The 20577-nt window shown below is 40.6% G+C and overlaps 3 protein-coding genes across 3 annotated transcripts in view; 1 reads left to right on the forward strand and 2 right to left on the reverse strand.

The window, feature by feature from the left end:
• The window catches only part of zzef1 (zinc finger, ZZ-type with EF hand domain 1), a 29969-nt gene extending 29342 nt beyond the window's left edge, over positions 1 to 627 (reverse strand). The window contains exon 1 of the mRNA XM_075486424.1: positions 89 to 627. Coding sequence (XP_075342539.1) covers positions 89 to 493 — 405 coding nt within the window. The 5' untranslated portion in view covers positions 494 to 627. The remainder of the gene's footprint in view (positions 1 to 88) is intronic.
• Positions 628 to 704: 77 nt separating this feature from the next.
• Positions 705 to 12113, forward strand: cyb5d2 (cytochrome b5 domain containing 2). Its single transcript, XM_075486444.1, has 5 exons — positions 705 to 1065; positions 1247 to 1387; positions 2091 to 2277; positions 2438 to 2618; positions 11767 to 12113. Exons 1-4 carry the CDS (start codon positions 810 to 812, stop codon positions 2610 to 2612), a joined length of 759 nt encoding a protein of 252 aa, XP_075342559.1. The 5' UTR covers positions 705 to 809; the 3' UTR covers positions 2613 to 2618; positions 11767 to 12113.
• Positions 2782 to 17327, reverse strand: ankfy1 (ankyrin repeat and FYVE domain containing 1). The gene is made up of 25 exons (XM_075486427.1): positions 17254 to 17327; positions 15276 to 15483; positions 14848 to 14966; positions 14117 to 14252; positions 13838 to 13961; positions 12398 to 12547; positions 12145 to 12310; positions 11742 to 11946; positions 11568 to 11636; positions 11132 to 11334; positions 10931 to 11028; positions 10227 to 10428; positions 9975 to 10073; positions 9710 to 9863; positions 8455 to 8623; positions 7829 to 7947; positions 7400 to 7556; positions 7082 to 7282; positions 6815 to 6991; positions 6572 to 6719; positions 5522 to 5612; positions 5207 to 5331; positions 4694 to 4840; positions 4481 to 4571; positions 2782 to 4326 (listed from the first exon to the last, which is right to left on the reverse strand). The coding sequence occupies exons 1-25, from the start codon at positions 17261 to 17263 to the stop codon at positions 4194 to 4196; spliced, it is 3501 nt and encodes a 1166-aa protein (XP_075342542.1). The 5' UTR covers positions 17264 to 17327; the 3' UTR covers positions 2782 to 4193.
• Between the last annotated feature and the right edge of the window lie 3250 nt (positions 17328 to 20577).

A 20577-nucleotide genomic window follows, 5' to 3' on the forward strand; every position in this document is an offset into this window, starting at 1 on the left:
TACCTGGGTAAAACACTAGAAAGAACATGATATTTTTAACCATTACATCACATGTGACTGGCAAGTTTGCATTTCCATGGGTGTATACCTCTTCACATTCATCCCTAGGGGCATCTCTGCTTTCTAACATCTCACAAAATTGTTCCACATTAACAGATTCCTCTCCTCGGTTTAACCGGTCCTCCAACCACCGCATCAGGACTCCCTCATTCCCGGACAAGACAGACTCGTGAATGGCGGCCCCTGAGTCGCTAATACGAGCTGCCGCTTCTCTTAGTTTCACTTGCTCTAGGAGGACCCCAGGGTTAGGTGGTCCACCGGTGGGTGCGGGTAGGTTATTCGATATCCTTCCGCTTCTGCCTGAACCGGTGCCTCCGACACCGCCGCCTGTGGCCGCAGAGGCCGGACTGTCTTCCGCGAAACCAGGGCTCTCCGTCCCTACGTCTTCCTCGTCGCCGCTACCTCCACCGCAGCCGCTCTCTGCGTTCCCCATGTTTGTTTCACCTACCTATAACTCCCTGGAAAATCCCTGCGGGCCCGCTGGGGGTCAGTTTTGAAACGGCTGGACCGGTCTGTACACAGACCCCTCTAACGTTCACCTAGAGCGAGAACTCTACGGAGCACTACTACCGCATTGACGTACGGTACGTCACACTGCTTGAAACGTCCTTTGCGTGGCTCTCTTGCGCATGCGCAGTGGTGCTCTATATCAGGAAAACACCTGCGTTGTCACTATTCATATATGGTAAAAAGACTGTGAGGTGATGTAAATGGATTGCGGATAAGAGATAAGACACGCTTTTAACAACATGATGAGCTATGCATTGGTCGCGTTTTTCTCGGTTTCATTGGCAGTGCTGTTCATTCCTTACGACTGGTCCGTTAAATCAGGAAAGGAATCAGTCCAGGGGCCCCCTGAGCTGCTCTTGAGTCAGCGTGAATTGTCACTGAACAACGGGGAGAAAGGCAGCAAGAGCCTTTACCTGGCCATACTGGGGCAGGTTTTTGATGTACACAAGGGACACAAGCATTATGGACCCGGTGGTGCTTATCATTTTATGGCAGGTGATACCCTCTCCTAGAATGCGTTTGACTCAGGGGCTCTCAATATTAAACCGTTTTACACCTTTAATTGTTGGACACAAGTTAAACATTTTCAGATCCAAACATTTAGAAAACACAAGTCAGAAACTTACACTTACACGCAAATGCACCCAGTTAACTTTAAATGTGTTTATACTTTCAGGGAAAGATGCCTCACTGGCCTTCATCACTGGAGACTTCACAGAGACTGGCCTGACAGATGATGTGACCAGTCTGTCCCCCCTGCAAGTGGTGGCCCTTTATGACTGGCTGGCCTTCTATCAGAGAGAGTACCAAACTGTTGGTGGGTAATTTTCTCTACTAAATCTTTTTTTTTTTTTTGCACTAGACAGATTCTTCCAAGACCTTCTCTGTGTTTTGAAGGACCACTAGCTGACGGATTTTTAAAGAAATAGTTACTACTTCTGTCTGCAATAAAAGTAATCAGAATGATAACCATGGTCACTCAGTGAAGAAGTACTGTTTCAAAATTTAAGAAATACAAAGTAAAAAAAAACAAAACACATGCAATGTGTTAGAATACTTCGTTTTGTACAGAAAAGGACATGTTTTGTTGAGGTGGATGGGCAGTAATGTCAATTACTTCTTTCAAAACTCAAGCGAAAAATAGTAAAAGTAATTTTAATGAAATAATCACAGTTGGAAACAAGTGTAATTGACAATATTTAGAAGTTCAGATCTTGAAGATGTATTTTGCAGCTGTAATAGTTTGGATTTTTGCCATCCATCAAACAGAATATTTCCTCAGTCAGTCTCTGTTGAGTTTAGGATTGCCCTCATCGATAACTGACCTAGGTTTTTGATAGGATTCTGTACAGTAGGTTCTGGACATCTCCAGAACATGCCTCTAAAATGTAAACATCCTCGAGAGTTGTAGTTTTAGAATTATAGTCTGTAATATGAGGTACCCTGTTTAATAATTGCTAAGTTGATCCCTGTGTTAGCAGACGTCTTATATTTGTAAAAAAGCTTACCTTGATTTTCAGGGGCAGTAATAGGTCGGTTCTACGATAAGACTGGACACCCCACAGAGGCCCTATTGCAAGTGCAAGCATTGTTAGCTGAGGGCCAGCGGATTAAGGTCCAGTCTGAGGCTGAAAAGGTTCGCTTTCCAGCCTGCAACTCAGAGTGGAGCGCTGGCAGGGGTGGAAGAGTTTGGTGTTCTTCTAAAAGGTAAGGAAACAGTTTGGGTCTAATCACATCAACATTACTTTAGGGCATAGTGATGCAATCGTCAGTTATACAGCATTTGTATGTGAATGTCCAAAATAAATATGCATAAAAAGCCACAGAGCTGACTTGTTTTTTGGGGGTTTGTTTTCTCTCTCTTCAGTGGTGGAGTAATACGAGACTGGACAGGAGTCCCTCGAAAGCTCTTCTCTCCATTGTCCAATAATGTTCGATGCGTCTGTGTTCAAGATCCGTCTACAGCAGAGGAGGATCCCAACCTGCAGAAATACGATGGCTGCCCTCCACAGTCTGACTCATGCTCTGTCAGAGAGGACTAGTCTGTGGTAAATGCTGAACATTCACAGATTCATTACCAATTTATTATTATTATTTTTTTTTTTTTTTTAAATCAGCACAAAACTAAAGAAAACAATTACGCTTGTGTTGATAAGTCATCGCTGTGAACTATTCCCACAAAAAGAGTGAATGAAGATAGATCTCAATGCATTGGTTTTTGATGACCTTTATGTAAAGTTGTCCTCCCTTTCCCTAAAAGAATACACCAGGAAGAGACAGACTAGATATCTGAGCATACAGATACAATACAATGTGCATAAAAGATTAAACAATGTGCATAAAAGATTAACAGAGGCAAGATTTAGGTTTGTCACAAGGACAAGCACAAACTGCATTTAAGTACAAAACAGTTGTAGTGGTCAAAAATATCACACATTTATCTGTACAATTTAACAATACTTAAAGAGGCCCCACTGCTTGGCCATCCCTCCACTTCTCCCCAGTGATCAAAAATGTCATGTGATCTTGATAAAGTGCACCTGTTAGGCTTAGAAATCAAGAAGCGCTAAACGTGATGAGGCAAGACAAAATATTAACACGAGGCAACATCGTGGGGACAATGATCAGAGCTACCGACAAGAACCTCACGGCATGTCAAAAATGGAATGTTAGAATTTGGTGACAGATTCCAAAATATGATCAATAATTATAACCATGACACAAACGCTACAAAATAAATGACATGCATAGTAGGCAACTGAGGAGGACTGCTGAAAATATTTAGTGTTGTGGACCAAATTCATAGCCCTCGTGATAAAACAGGCTCTCAGGTTCCTCAACTTTTTTAAAAAAAAAGTCAGCTTTTCCATTTAATCAAGCAAAAACCTGTCACTGTCATATCACATACTTACTGCAGAGAGTTGGCCACATTTCATCTTTGTCCAGCTGTGCCATATTTAAACTGTTGATATCATTGAATAGATCTCATTTGGAAATTTGCTCATTCTATCATTAGACATTTTATTCAGAAACTAAAAAAAAAAAACAGGGTGAACGATGAGAGATCACAGATGACATATGGATTATTGAATCCTTGTAAATCTATTGATCAAGGGGCATCTTTCAGTTCCATTTAGTCGTTGACGGCAGCCTCAGCTTTTACAAAATTGTAAAGATGCATTATGTAGCACTGAATTTTTGTCTTTGGGACGATCGGCATGAATCCTGCCGATGGTGATAATCCAACACAAAAAAGGCAAACCCCCTCAACAGATAATATCACTGAATTGAAATGTCATTACAATAGCTACCCGTCTGTGATAATCGGAGATAATCAGCACAAACATCACTGATCTTAGAAAATTAAGAAGCACAGCTGTCACCACGCCGCAGAGCTGCTTACATCCTGATCGAAACAAACAAAAAGACAATGTTTCACTTTCTATTTGAAATGTCCCTCTAGAAGATTAATAGGCTTTTTTATAGACTGGAATAGTATAAAGGTGATGGTCCTTTGTATGTCCTGCTTCTGACGTCCCTTCTCCTGGTGCTCCTGAATAGCTGTGGCAAGTTGGGGCAGGCATGGCCAGAGCCAGAGGTCGGAAGAGATCCTGGCCACAGCGTTAAGACACCCCGCCCAGAGTTAGTACATCAAAGCAGATGTCACACACTCTCACCGGTTTGTTCAGGTCAAACTTGATGATGGGTATCTCCTTTATAGAGCACTTGTGGCACAACAGGCGCCCACAATGGCGGCTGCAGTCAACAGTAAAGAAGTGAATTAGAGTAATTATAGTTGGACACAAAATTAAATGAAATAGTTATTCGTAGCAAATACTCTATATACACTACCTGGCCATTAAAGGGGGAAAAAAAGGCAGTGTATATATGAAAAAGACCATCTACTAACCAGTGATGTTTCCGCGTTGTTACGCCAAACTTTGCAACACATTCATAGCAGTTAGACCCATCACACCAAGGGGGCTCTTTGGACAGCATATCTTTAAAAAAAATATATATATATATTTTCATAGAGATCACCATAAGGGTCAGTTACATCATTTCACAGTTGACAGTCTTCCGCTGTCATAAGCCTAATTAATAAGGTTGCGTAAAAACTGACCTAAAAGGCGGAAGAGCAACTGTTTGGTTGCAACTTGGTAGTTGAAAATGTTGATGCCCTGATTGTTAGTGACGCCGAGTCGAGCCCCAGCCCTCACAATGGCACGGCACAGGTTTGCATTTCCTTTCATGTAAGCCAGGAGCAGAACTGCAAAAAAACAAAGGGTCGGAGGCACGGTCATTACAGTGGAAGATTAGTATTAAAGGAGAAGTTCAGTTTTTTTTTTTTTTTTTTTTTTTTTTTTAAACCTGGACCTTATTTCTGGCATAAAATACGTTCATCTACTATATGAATCTGCATATATCCATATAACGGGAGTGAACGGGGGCATCGGCCGATGCCCCTATATCGGAATATACGCGGATCTAAATAGCGTCTAAGGACTTTCACCAAACTGTTATCGGTGAGTAGATGAACGTATTTTATGCCAGAAATAAGGTCTAGGTTAAAAAAAAAAAAAAAGAACCTCTCCTTATGGTATTCGCATGACTACAGGAATGATAAAGCAGGTACCTGTGTTCCCTTCATTATCTGGTTTGTCCAGGGGGTATTCAGGCATGCACTCCAGAAACAACTCAAAAATGGCAGCAGCGTTCTCTTTGCCATAATGGCCTAGTACATGCATTGGTGACTGACCCCTGAACAGAAAGAATAAAGCGATGAAGTACGATACTCAAGTATCTCACAAGAAAACAGCACATTAAAACTTTTAGAGGAAAAAATCTTATGTTTTAAAACTGTATGCTTTCTTAATTGTAGATTGTCAATGTTGCATTTCCACTTGTTTAAATGCGAATCTCAATTGAACATTTCAAAGAAACAGAAAACCTGAGATTGAAGGCCTCTGCATCAATGTTTGACTCTGTGAGAAGGGCTCTGACATTATTAAGGCGGCCCTGCATCACAGCCAGATGCAGAGCTGGAAGAAACAAGAGATAAACACAAAGATCATAACATGTAGTGTTGCAGTCAACAGGGAATAAAACAACGATATAACAGAGAGTGGAGTCTTGATTCTTTTTAAAGATAAACAACGATATTTTTCCACAAAATTCCAAAAACATCTCATTGGACCCCACTGTAATCATTACTGTAAATATCTCACATCATGTCATGCAAGACATCAGTAATCCCACACAAAAAGAAACTGGCCTCATAATGCTTGAGGACTGAACTTAAACTCCACACCTTTGCCTTTTTTTGTGAGTGAGTATGCAAATCATCCCTGCTTAATTTCCATAGCTCTTCTTGGTGCAGCTGTTTACACTCGACTACGTTCAAGCACCAAACTCGGTGGCTCGATTACAACCATTTTCACACGTGAAAACCAGACATGTTCTGGGGAACAGTTCTCGCCTTGCTTGCCGATGGGATTTATTTTTAGGTTTGTCGCATATGAAGCCCAGGCTGTGTCGATGAGGGTTTAAGCAACACTGTCATTTCCACTCTGCAGTTGTAAGACAGAAATGCTGAGCCATGGTGTTAAGTGCTTATCTTTTTCATTATCTGTCTTTTATTATGTTCAACACTTTCTATGGATATGTTGGCACGATCAAAGTCCAGTGTGTAAGACATAATGACATCTTGCGGCATAAAATGCAGACTGAAACTGACCTAATGTCCCCTACCTGCTCATCCACTTACAGAAATAGAGAACTAGAATGGTAGGAAAATACAGACTTTAATCAGTTTTTACCCATGCACATGGCAAACAAAGAAACCAGGGCGAACTGTAGTATTTTTGGATATATATTGCTTGTTATTGTTATATTAAAATAGGAATAGTGCATTTCTGTCACTATGCGGCCCTAAATATTACTCACTTTAAAACTTTTGACATTTAAAAAAAGAAACAAAATAATGAAGAATGCAACGTACCGTTATTGCCGTTCTCATCTTCCGCAGCAAAATCTATGCTGTTCTCCAGCAACACAGAACAAATGGTGGCCAGGTCCTGCTGGGCAGCCAAATGTAGCGCCGTCTGTCTGTGTTTGGTCAGCTCATTTACTTTGGCTCCAGCCAGCAACTGGAAGCGGAATAATGCAGAAGAAAAACATTCAAATTGAACCAGCCTTTGAGTAATGGCAATGCAGAAGTGTTGAGAAAATGATAGGTTTCTACCAGGTTGCGGACAATAATCTCAGAACCAGCCTGCACAGCCAGGTGGAGAGGGGTGAGTTTGGCTGCATCCTGAACCCTGGAGTTGACATTAGCTTGAACACTGATGAGGAACAGGACACTTTCAATGTCTGAGTTTTGAACAGCCACATGGAGGAAATTCCGCCCTTTGTTGTCCACCTAAATAGAAACAAAAATCTGAGTCAGAAGACGTCGACACTGAGAACTCTTAAATCTTTGATGAGCACTGTGCATTTATTGCAGTACTACCTGTTCAGCAGCCCCTGGCTCCCTCTTGAGGATAGCTTCTGCTGCCTTATTGTTTTTGTGTGTCATGGCACATGCAAATGGAGTCATTCCTTGGCGGTCGCGAATGTTGAGTCGAATGTCTGGATGGGAAATGAGGAGCTGTATAATGATGTTGTGCCCGTTGCTAATGGCAGCATGGATCGGAGCTCTGCCCTCTGCATCCTGACATCAAAAACAACAAATTCAGATTAAAAGATGACCTATGTGAAAACGCCATACTTACTAACAGAATGCTTCATTAACAAAAACAGAAATATCAGACCACTCGATTGGACTAACCTGTGCATTAACATTCGCTCCAAACTCTAGAAGGCACTGCACCACCTCCTCCAGTCCCCAACTGCTTGCCAGATGGAGGGGTGTTTGTCCGTCTCGGGCTTCTTCATCTCCTTCCCCATTAGGGCCAGGCCGCCTGGAGCTATTTACATCACAACCACTGTACACAGGTAAAGCAGACAGTTATGACAGATAGCCATGTCCATTTTACCACTTTAAGTTTTACAAAAGGTGTGGTAATCCAAGTCAAAATCAGGAACCTAAAAATGGCCATGAGACTTTTTTTGTTATGGGCATATTATGTTTACTATGACATCATTTTCATTGTTAAACATGAAAACTGGAATCAGAAAACAAAGATTAGCTTGTTTGAATACAAAAGATTAATAGTTTATGTAAATATGTGGACCCGTGTAAGGTGAATTGGCAGACCTGCGGATGAGGAAGCAAGCAGTGACTTCATTATTTTCATCCACAGCTCTATGCAGGAGAGTCTGCAGGCAGCCAGAGGGCCCTGTGCTCCAACAAGTCGCATCACAGCCATGCCGGACCTAAGCAGGAACAAAACAGAAAAATAAACAGTCAAAATGCAAAAAAATAGCAGATTTTCCAAACCTGAAATCTTTAGAAACATACATACTAAGGCTGCTTTGACCAAAAGTTTTTTTTTTGTTTTTTTAAAATCCCTTTTATGATTCTGATATTTTGGATTAGAGATGGAAGAGTCATGTGATTAGCTGCTCCTCTAGAACCAATACAATTATCTTACTAACTTTATCAAATAACTTTTGAAGAAGAATTGGAATTTAATGATATCGATAAATTCATTCCCATTCACATCTTTTGCCCATCTGTGCCTCTTCTCCAGTTTTACGATTGCAAATAAGCTTGTTCCACAACCCACAGAGGATGTAGCTCTCTCAAGTCTTTAGAGTCTTGGGTCTTAAGAGAGCAGTGTATGGGGCATACTGCAAAATTCCTCTGTGCTAGTTGTTAAATAACAATTTAGAAAATGTTAATATCCCACGAGTTCCTCATACAGTTTGCATTTGTCTTACCAGCGTAGATGCAATATCTTCTAGGCCATTCTCAAGGGCCAGCCACAATGGAGGGTCCCCTTTGTCATCAATCACAGACATATCAGCCCCTCTTGTACAAATAGCATCCACCACCAGTGGCAGCTGGTTACTGATGGCCAGCTGTAGTGCTGTTTGTCCCTCTTGCGTTCTGGTAGTAGAAAAAAAAAAAATACAACCTAAATAATACAGAACTGTATAGGAATCTAGAAAGATCAATTTCTTACACTCTCCTGTTGTTCATAAACTTTAACTGTGACTGATGTACACTGAAGCTGTACATGTGCCACACTTAAGGCCAATTTATACTTTTTGATGCTGACGGTTGCAGAGGCTCTGCAACCGTCAGATCTGCTCTGTGCGCGACCACGCCCCCCCGCGCAGAGGCTCTGCAACCGTCGTCGCGCACCTCAAAAAAATCCTGACAACGCGTCAGACGGTTGCAGAGACCAACGGAAGTGCGCAGACAAAAGCGGCTGTGATTGGTCCTCGGTGTGCTTTTCCGGTTGTCTGTGTGGCTTCCTCCTTCGCATTTTCGCCAACTCCAATAAAAGAAGCTGTTCTTCTTCAATGTCGAGCAACTCCAGATCCATATCTTGCATACACTTTTTTTTTTTGAAAGATAAACACTTCTGCCGGCGCCGCCGAAATTCTCGTCACCGCCCACCGAAATTCTCGCGAGTTGCACTGCTGTGCGTCCCCAGACCGAGGTTGCAGAACCATAACATGAAAAGTGGTTCGCGACCAGAGCAAAGCAACACGTCAAGACGATAGACGCAGAAGTATAATCCGCCCTTTAGAAAACAAATAATTATCCTATGCAGTTTCCATGAGGCTCTCCTCCCTAAAATTCTCTGAATGGTCGAGTTGCCTGTGAGATGTACTTCACTTATACGCTGCATCTACAACAAACAGCTGAATGAAGGAATCTGTGACAAGCAAGCATTATAGAAGGAGGAAGGGAAAAAAATAAAAAATAAAAAAATAAAAAATAAAAAAATAAAAAAATCAATAAAACAACATTAATATAACTACAAAAGTAATAATAATAATAATAATATGTTTCTGGAAAACGGAGGAAGTGGGGAAAAAAACTAATTTGAGACAACTGTCAGAGCCATTAAGAAGCCTTTTTTAAAAAAAAAGACTTTTAAAGCTTAAAGGAATTTCTTAAAACATACACGTATGTATGTAGATACTTAAATGCATTACAGTTTGAATATTTTCTTGCCATTACCTGACATTGATGTCTGCCTGATGTTCTAGAAGAAAGAGGGCACTCTTGCTGTCCTGTCTTTGGATGGCCATGTGAAGCAGAGTTTGTCCATTGGACATAGTGTCATTGATAGATGCGCCTGAGCCCAACAGCTGAGCTGCTATGGTGTGCATACCTGAAATGGATTAAAACCATATATAAACAACTATCATTTATACCAAATACCTTTTTGTTAATCCAGAGACGCTTGCGTTACAATCTTATGTCTTTGTGAATTGCTGTCTACCTGTCCAGAGGGCCAGGCCCAGGACTGTCTGGTCCATGGAGTCTTTGAGACTGAAGTCTGGAATAATCTGCAAGTTGTTGGTAGCATGAAGTGCGTTGGCTGCAAACCACCAGGAAGGAAATAAGAGGATCATTTTCAGTACATTTAGGTACAAAAAAATAAATTAAAATCTGCACAGTGAGGTAAAGTAGAGATCATTTAACACAAGTGTCATGTTAGCAGTTTAATTAGACTTCCAATATATATGCGGACCTTTTTGCTCCAGGATGACAGACACCACATCTGGGTGATTGTGAGCAATGGCCATGTGGAGGGGAGTTTGCATAGCCACCCCAGTGGTGTCATCAGGCAGTCCCTTCTGGGTCTGCATGTTGGGGTTGGCCCCTTGTTGGAGCAGCTCAGCTGTCAGGTTGGCCAGGCCACAGCGACCTGCTGTATGAAGAGGGCTCTCACCCTGTCGGCAGGTAAAGGGATGCAGAAGTACTTTAGCAACGCAGACATATTTAATCAACCTGTTATGGCTAAAATGCATATTATTCAGTTACTTTTTAAAAAACATCTTCCCATGTAGAAGTTCAGACCGCATATTAATGAACTGGTACGCATTACATTAAAAAGTACGCATTAAAAGAGCTTAAAAAATAAATAAATAAATAGCAAAATTAAGAGAACTTTAAATAGTATTTTCTTCTTTTATCTATTTAGATTATTTGTTTGGTACCAAATGCATCAACTTGGGAGTATTATAAAAGTCAATTATGATGTTTTAATATTTCACAGGGAGGCATATTCTGACTCATGGGAAATGTTAAAGCATCATTTTTGCCCTGGAGATTCTGTAATAAAGGCCATAATTGAAACACGAGGAAACAAATACCATCTGCATCTTGCAATCTAAAACTTAGCACTGTTTTTTGATATCATATGTATTATATGTATCCAATGGTCATACGCACCCATTGGTTAACATGGTTAACCTTTGCCCCATGCGTGGCTAAGAAAAGAGCAGCTGCCTCTCTGCCTGCCCGAGCTGCTCTTTGCATGAGGCAGTTTCCTGTAAGGTGTACGAAGAAGAAAGATGAAGATATAAATGTTTATAAGATAAAATCACCACTCCTTTTTGACATATCAATAAAGAAAGGCTCCTTAAAAAGCACCTGTAGTAGTGTCAGGTGCATCGGGGTTGCTTCCTCTCTTGATAAGCAGGGCTGCAAAACCATTCTCATCAAACGAAGTGCCATTCACTACCGGTGCATCATCCTCAAACGGATTTACTGAGGGGTCTGAGGACATGGTGATATACTGAAGTGCTAGCCACAGAGCTGTGCTGCCCTCGTGGTCCTTGAGTTCCAGATCAAGCCTAACAAGATGGACAGATTGTTCCAGGTTACATGCAGGACTATTAAATGATGTTAATACATGACCAGTGTCACATGATTTCCAAAATCATCGGTCTTTCAAACAGTCATATTCTATTCAATAAGCTGGTGAAAGTGATCTTATGATTTCAATCAATTGAACACCATGCGCACTGCTACAATGTATGGCGAAAACTAAATTACTGATTCCATTTAAAGCTAGAAAGTAGCTCACTGTTTGCACTGTAGTAGCTGGTTGAAAACTGCGTCATTCCCTGATGCCACAGCTTCATGCAACGGAGTTCTAAAAACGACAAAAGACAAAACTGAAACATCATCATACTTTGCACAGTAGTTAACCATCTCTGCAATCCAATAAAGTACATAAACCAGCAGTCATGTGACTTACCTGCCCTTACTGTTTTGCATGTTAGGATTGGCTCCAGCTTTGAGCAGAGCCTCAGCGATCCGTGCCATGCCGCTCATCACCTCCACAGAGTGTTTTTTGGGGCTGAAAGAACAGACTAAGTGAAGTGGGGTTTCCACCGCCCCCACTGTGGCTGCATTCACCTGAGCGGAGTGGCGAATGAGGAAGATGGCAGCAAATTCATCACCTAGAGGAGAGAAGAAACAATAAGTGTCATGAATAAAGACTTTCTTCAGTAACAAAGTCTATATGAGGCAAAGCTTTGAAAACCTGTCGAGCAATACAATAGGTATATTTTTCAGTTATCACCTCAATGTATAACGAAGAATTTTTTTTTAGAAAAAATAAACACAAATGAGAGAAAAAAACAATTACTCCCCCTCACCTCTTTGGATGGCCTTGTGTAGGAGGCTCCAGCCACTCTGGTCCACCTTGTCCACATCAGCCTTGGAGTTAACCAGAGTAGTGGCGATACTTTCCAATTTACGGGAGAGCGCCAGGTCTAGTGCCAGGTCACCATTGTTGTCCAATTCGTTTAGCTTGCCGGGTAACTGACAAGAGATGGTAAAAACTTGCTTTTAGCAGAGAGGGGCACCTTTATTTTACAATACTGTAACATGAAAAACCCACAAACTGACCTGCGAGTCCATCTCAATGAGATACAAGAACACCACATCCTCACGCTCAACTTTAATGGCTTTATGGAGAGGATACTCCGTTTTAGATTTGATCATGTTGTACAGAAGTTGGGCACTCATGGTGCTGAAATCCTCTTTCCTGAGATCATCCTGAGAGAAAACAGACAAAGAGGAACATATTAAGGGTCCATGTAGAAAAACAGGGCTCTTACAACCTTCACAAATTCAAGCACTCAAGATTTTGTAGCACCTCACCACGGTGATACTGAAAATTTTAACGGAGACCCTCCCGGAGACGCTCTCCGTAGCTTGCGTGCGTCGGCCAAAATTTCTATCTATCCGTCGAGGCGACGGAGACCGCAAGGGTTGTGATTGGTCGGCTAATTTTACAACATCGGAATCACTTTTCCGGTTAGTTAGTACCCTCCTCTCACAACAACAACACCGCCACACTCTCGTTCCCTTCTCCATTTTTTTAACAAAATTATTTGTAATTCATTTTCAACAAGCTTTAACTCCAACAACAGTCTTTCTCTCTCGGTCGCCATCGTTCACTGTGAAGAGTGGAACGGAGCCGAAAGGTAAACAATCAATCAACAACTTTCATGATAGACGTTGCAAGATTGGGTCTTTAGCGACGCCTACTGATCGGGAGGTGAATTGCCTTGCGTATCCGACAGGCCGACGGAGAACTTCGAAAGGACGGACTAAGGAGACGCATTGGCGGATTGCGACGGAGAAGCATACTGAGGCCTTAAAAGTCTAAATGAACAGTTTCAGCTGACCCAAGTTATATATAAAAAAAAACAAAAAAAACAGCCACCTTGAACCTTTGTAGACAGCATTAGGTAACCAATGGGTACTCTGTGAAGATCAAACTATCAGTAACTTGAGATCATGCAAGTGACCTTTATCTACTTAAGCAATCAATGCAGAGGATGGCAGACATGCAATGCCTGTTGCTTCTCCATTGGCTGTATTTACCCTGCCGGTCGCTGACACGGATGTGGCTGTGTTGATTGGGACAAAACGGCTGGACTCGATAATTATTCAGATAGCGATTTATCACTATGTAACTCGTTAGCGGTGCAATTAAAGTTTTCAAGCACTGTCACCAAAATTCAAGCACTTTTCCAACTTTGAAAAACAGCAGATCTAAATGTAAGCCTTTTTAAGCTTTTCAAATGTAAAAATGATGGGTTTTTTTGTTTGTTTATTTTTTTAAAACATTTTAAACATCTGTCCAAAATTAAATAAAATTAATAATAATGAAAATAAATTGTTGCAATGAAAAGTCACAAATTCCACTGATAAACTGTTGGGATGGTGTGCCTTGGAGAGAAAAAAAAAAGTCGTAATAATATAATCTCACAATAAGCCAAACTACTATTGTTGCTCTGTCTCATGTGTGCGTGCACAAACATGTCTTAAGGTACCCACCCAGTGGCTGGCTATGATCTCTCCACAGTAGTTCATTAGTGTGGTGGCATTCAGCTCTTCAGCTGTCTGGTAGAAGCGAATGCAGTTCCTGACATTCACCGATGACATGACGCCCTTTTCACACCTGTTCCGGCAGAGGGGCAGACATGTTTTCAGGAACAGAATCGGGCTAACAGGATGAAGAAATAAAGGCCGCACTTAAAGAGCCAAAACAGATAGCACCTATAAACAATAATCTAAGACATAAGCTGAAACTCAATTTATGGGACGTGTTCCAACCTCTCTCTGAGCAGTTGAAGCTGGAAGCGGTTGGCGAGCTTCATCAACTCAATAAGAAAGGCGTCATTCTCACTAAGTTCCAACTCATCTGTGTAGGCCCAGCGAAGCATTGCCATGGCAACCTCAGGTTTGCAATCTGAGAACGAGTGAAATCATAAAGCCAAATTCCACAAAGTTATTCAGAAAAAAAATACCAAAACATTGAGGTACTTTCTTCTGTCATTAGCTCACATTTGCATGAAAAAAAAAGAAGAAAAGAAATGAAGCAACCTTGAGAGTCAAAGCTCCCCTGAGCGAAACTGTATGTGTCATTGAACTTTGACATCCCAAAATAAATATTGTGTCATCATTTATTAACCAAGAAGTGCACTGACTGACAGAGGGGACTGTCAGTCAGTGCACTTAATTAACACATAATTAACACATTCAGTTCATTCCAAAGCCTCATTGCTTCTATTTAAGCTCCCTTTGTCTTATGATTGATTATATTTAAGCAGTGGTGAGATACAGTTTCAGGAGTCTGCACATGGTGTCTACTGGATTCTCTAAGGAGTTCCCATGTCTGACTTGCTATATGGCTCATCTAGTCCGCACAGACCGATGTGGCTTATTTACAGTGTAATTGCAAACACTGCCCAGCACAGCGGTCGCAGTGCTGCTGGAGTGAAATGCACCACATCCGGAGGAATTCAGGGGTTAGGCTGAAGCTTAAGCACACCAGTGTTGCTCACCGGTTAGGTCCAGTTCAGAGGTGGAGGCCATGTTAGCCAGACTCCAGGCATCACTGCGGGCAGCCAGCACAAACTTGTGGGCACAAAACTGGTCCCCTGCGACCTTCACTTTCAGATCACTGAAAAACCAACACAATCATCTCTTAGAAAAACAGTGGAGAATGAAAATAGTCTAGCCCGAATGTAATGTTGAACCAAAATTAACAATATGAAATTCAACAATATGCTCAAGCATGAATTTGCTGCTCACAGCACTCAACAAAACCAGAGTTCAAACTGGGATTAGAAAAAGTCATCAAGTACAACAATGATGCAGTCCAGCCAGACTGTGTCAAAAAAGAGCAAATGCATAACTTTCTAAAAGCATGGGAAGAAAAGGTTGGACTGAGAACCTTTTAAACAAAATTCATTCCAACCATGATCCTCACCTGTACTGTTCCTGCTGATAGAAGTTGGACACAATGTCCAGCAGACGGCTAATGAAGGTTTCTGCTGTTGCGGGGCTGGAGGAGCCCTGGCCAGGAGTTTGAGCAGCAAGCATAGCATAGCGTCTCTCTGTGTCGGCCAGCTTCTGCTGCATCTTCACATACTCCTGCCTCAACAGGGCCAGGTGCTTCTGCAGCTTGGCCACCTCCTCTGTCCCACATCAAGGTAAAGGAGGCAGAAATTCAGCAAGACAAGGAGCACAGAAAGTAGGTTAGAAATACCCATTTGGGAACACCAGTCAGAACAAGGCAAATGTATCCCCAAAAAGAAAAGACAACTGTCAAAAATATATTAGAGCTTTCATTTGGATTCATTGTTTAAATTATTTTGTTTTCCAAGATGTGGTTTCACAAAAACATCACTGCTATTTAAAGATAACATAGTTTATGATAATAAGACTGGACAGAAGAATTTCACATTGGCATTTTGCTGGACTTCCACTTTAGTGGTGGTTTTGAGACTTAAGTAATGGTTATTTTTTATTAGTAGCCTTGAACTTTTTCCTATGAAGCCAAGTTACACAGAGTTTGCAGCGTCTCAGCAAACCCTGGACAACGACCACTTTGGCTATAGCAAAATGTAATTTATTTGGCCACAGCCTTATCCGATCCTCCAAATTAAATCCACTTTCCACAAATCCTTATGTCACAACACTGATTCCTGTCTTGGCCAACAGTCCACAGAGTTTCATTCAGGCCATTTCCTTCCTTTAAGTCAGTAAAATTTTTAGTGAACCAAGAATGCTGAGGCAGCATGTTACTGTCAACTCTATCGTAAACTGTCACTGACAGAGTTGCTGGTCATGAGAAAAAAAAGGGGGTGTTTCTGAAACCCACATGATCAGCTCGACACAGGAAGGGTGGCTGTGGCAGCAGCTTAGGACCATCTGATCGGCCAGTGGGCAAACTCATAATGTATTAAATCAGTCCAGATGCCATGAGCAATCCATCTGGCTAAAGCATTTAAAGAAGTTCATTCTAATACAATACACTATAAAAACTAAAGATTTACTAGCTTGCATCAAATATTTGCTGTTTAGTCAGGACTTGTGACCATGATCTCTTGCAGTATTGTTGTGCAATAACCCCACACTAAATGTTGGTTTGCCACCAACATTGGAATACAGGCTTTGCAAGGGATGATATGAATCGATCATTTATCTTCTTCATTTAGCTCTAAGTCATGAAGGGGAATGACCTAATGATCATTTAACTTTAAAAAAACGATGTACAGGGCTGCTGAGCAGCTTTAACACCACAGACTGGAGTGTTTGTTCCCTGGATTCAGGTTGGTAAGTAGATTTCCCTTAAGGAGTCCAGGCTTAATATAGGTGTTGCCCTCAAACATGGCACTTCTGCCAGGTGGTGCAGAGGATACCTGACAGGGAGTGACACTTACACCTACATTTTCCTGACAAGTTCTCTGCCTTGAACAAAACTAATGACAAGTCGTGTAGGTAAAATAAGCCTTTCCACCGACACAACAAAAGATAGACCGTTAAAGCTTTAACTGTTGCTTAACTTTAGCTAAATTTGAAATCGTTAGACAGTTTGATATCAAGTATGACGTTGACATTTAGCCAAAAATTAATACCAACATTATATGATAAATATATGACTTAACATGTGGGTTTAATTGCGTAACAATCAAGCAATTTTGCTAAGGAAATATTTGTTTTTCCGCAGTGTTAACTCATGGCAATAAAATTCAGCTAGCGACATCATCGAGAGCTAGCGACAGAAAAAGCTCACTTTGCAAGAGGAGTGACAAGAAGAGTGTCGCGGTGTTTCGTATTATCAAACCCTGAAAATCCAGGACACACTTAACCGTGAAATCATTATCTGTTTCTATCCAACATTTGAAATGGTGCAGCAGAATAAAACGGTGTGTATGGAATAGTAGAAAATATCAATCTCATACCTTCCGCCATGTTGCTCAACGTTAGCTCCGTGCCCTGACGGTACCTCTCGCGATATGATGAAGCGGCTCATAGTGGGCGGTGGTCTGCGTTCAAGCGGCTCACAAAAACTCGTTAATCACATGACGGTCTTTTTTTTTCTTCTACACAATTCTAATACACCACTCGTGGTTTTCAGCACAAATATACACATATATATTACCACGGGCAAAAACAGTGGTCATTTTAATAACCTTAGGAGTTTTTAATGTTGCATAAAATTAATATAAATTATAAATTAATTGATTAAACAATCCCATTTGGAAAACTCCTAAACATAGTCGTGGGATGGTGGTCTCCAGAGAACAGGCCTGTTTTAACAGTTCTGGTCCGAAATCAGCATATACTCATCACTAAGATTAATGTTGAGGCACTATTGGGGTTTCAGTGTTTTCAGGGGAACAGCCCCTTTTCTATAAGCAGAATTAAAGACAGAACACAAAATGAATACTATATAAGCCAAAAACCCCAAGAATTAGGTGCACAAATTTTACTTTATTGTGAGCTTTCTGAAATTAACATTCGGTCAAGATATGATGTGACACAATGAGATTACTTATACTATAGTAACAAACATACCAAAATGACAAAAGTGGTAAAGGTCGAAGCTTCTTCTTATTGTAGCCATAACTAACTGAAGCTGGTAGTTTAATGATGCCAACACTTACACAAAAAAAATCAATCAACTAATCAATCAAATATGTTTGTTTCAACCAAATAGGGCACAATGGGAAAGTCCAAGAAGCTCAGAGAAGATGTGAGACAGAGGACTTTAAATTTGTATGAGTTTGGAATGTCTCTTCTCAGTGAAGCACATTTTACATCTGCGATGAACTGTCAGTCTGAGAATAAAGCCTTTTTAAAATTTGCACCCACTAGCTTTGCTAAAGTTTGCAGCAAAACACATGGATTTAAAAAAAAAAAAGCCTTCTTGATGAAGGATGGTTAGATGAGATAAAGATGGAGTTGTTTGGCCACAATAATCAGAGGTAGGTTTGAAGGAGTAAAGGAGTCATTCAAACAGATATCACAGTACCAGCTGTTCTTTATAGAGGTGATAGCATCATGCTGTGGGGATGTTATGCTGCCAGTTTTACTAGTACATTGCCCAGAGTGGAAAGAATAATGGAGGTCAAAGACTATCTCATATTTCTCCAGCAAAAATCTCAAACCATTAGCGACATATTGGAAACATGGACACAAAAAACTGCTTTACCCAAGTCAAGATAGTAGAAAATAAGTGAACTGTGTTTAAAATGTGATCATTGGCAGGAAACTTTTAACTAAAGTCCAACAATTCTGCCAAGACAAGTTGTTAAGTATCCAAACAGAATAGTGCCAGAAGCTCGATGAAAGTGAAAGATTGCGTCCTGTATGCACATCTTTGAACCGCTCATTTTGAGCCCGTCATTTCAGAAAACCCTTTATAAACTCAAATACATGCACCAAATTCTTGGGTTTCTTATAAAATTTAAATAAAAATCTTGTGCACTCAGCCTCATAAAAAGAACTCAAAAGAAATGCCATGGTGTTCATGTTCTTAAAGGTGGGCAATGGATGAAACTCGCTTTGAATTAGTTTGAAATACTAAATCACTAAACTTATAGTAAATAAACAGGAAAATCATGGATTTTGGTTTGTGTGATGAGTCCAATTATTCCCCAAAAGTAATCATTCGTGGATGAAAGCACTAGTATACCAACATGTGATCTGAAAGAGTGACCCTGCTGAGACAGCACATTATAATGCAGGTAATATAGTTATTATCTATCCAAGTGGCAGCACATTATGATTGGTCTGAAATGTTGGGAGACGTAATCCAAGAATAAAGTCCATTCTGAAATATCTTTAAAAATGAAGGTTTCTTCATGTTTTCGGTTGTGCCCTAAACTAAACCAAGTCTGAATTAAATACACAGATAAATATTGCAAAAAAAGTCATGTTTTAGAAGAACTCACTACAGGTGACAGATTTCATAACATGGAAAATATACATCAGTTTTTTTGTCTTTGTACATCAGGCAAAACTGCACTAGCTCAGTGGGCAGAATAATCATGAGATCGTGAATAAAGAGCATCAAAAACAAAACGGGCACACACTGTGTACACAAACACTCAAACATTCGCAAACGAAATTCCAAAAACATTCAGGAAGAAAAATAAAAAGGAAAGAAAAGTATGATAAAGCATGCATAACAATTCCTACAATGAACAACACAGACGAGGGAAAGAGGCAAATATTAAAACAAAATATTGGGATGAGAGGACCTCAAATTGTATCAGGATATCAAAAATTAACTTGTACACTTCATACTGTGGGGGAGGGTTATTGCTACAGCAAATTGTTACCATTACCCTAATTATACAGATCCCCTGTGTACTGGCTATTATATAAATTTATACTATAGGTGGTAGACGATTTAATCCATATCTTTTAAACATTTTAACACTTGGTTAATGCAGGATGAAGTGGCCAAGTATTAGTAGGCACTTTTGAAAAAAATAAACTAAATTTAGCATGCACAAAAATTCATCGGCATGTTTCTTTCTTTCTTGAGTAAACTGAGCAGGATGGTAAGAACTAAAACTTATTAAAAAAGCCAAAATCATTCATGTGATTCATATGATGTTGAGTTCTGGTGGTGTTACAAAACCCATGAGAACACAATATGGCGGTATTCCTCAGGCATGTCACTCGTATCCTTCTTGAACCAGACAAGCTCTTCACGGGTGACATTCCTCCATGAGCACTGTGATTCATTCTCTTTAAGACCTCCTGTGAAAGCAACCTAAAGACATCTAATGCATGCTGGAGCTGAGAGAACGGAAATGGACAAAAAATAAATCTATCCGAACCAGCACTATATATTTGGTCTAAATGTCTTGATGGATGGAAAGGGAGCGTATATATTATCCGGTTTAGTCTGTGCTATTTACATGTCTTTACAATATCTTCCTGAATGTTGAAGCAGTTCATAGACTTGAAAAATGTTTTAACATCTTCTGGGCTTTTGTTTTTCTTTTTGGAGTTGGCACTTGCTTGGCGATTTCTCTCAGCCTTGGTAGTCACTGTAATATTATATTGCAGCCTACAGTAGCCAGTCTGTTCCTGCCAAAATGAAGGAGGACAAGCCTGGCGACATGATGGAAGAGTGCAGATAAACAGTGCCATTTTGATTTTCAAATTGGAGACCTGTGGGAAAACACAACAAATAAAGGGGAAACATTGTTGAGAGGCAGTATGAACAATCACATAAGTCCAAAAAAATTTAACAACAAGCAAGTATA

This window comes from Odontesthes bonariensis, chromosome 16, assembly GCF_027942865.1.
Source record: "Odontesthes bonariensis isolate fOdoBon6 chromosome 16, fOdoBon6.hap1, whole genome shotgun sequence".
In the NCBI taxonomy this organism is placed as follows: Eukaryota; Metazoa; Chordata; class Actinopteri; order Atheriniformes; family Atherinopsidae; genus Odontesthes; species Odontesthes bonariensis.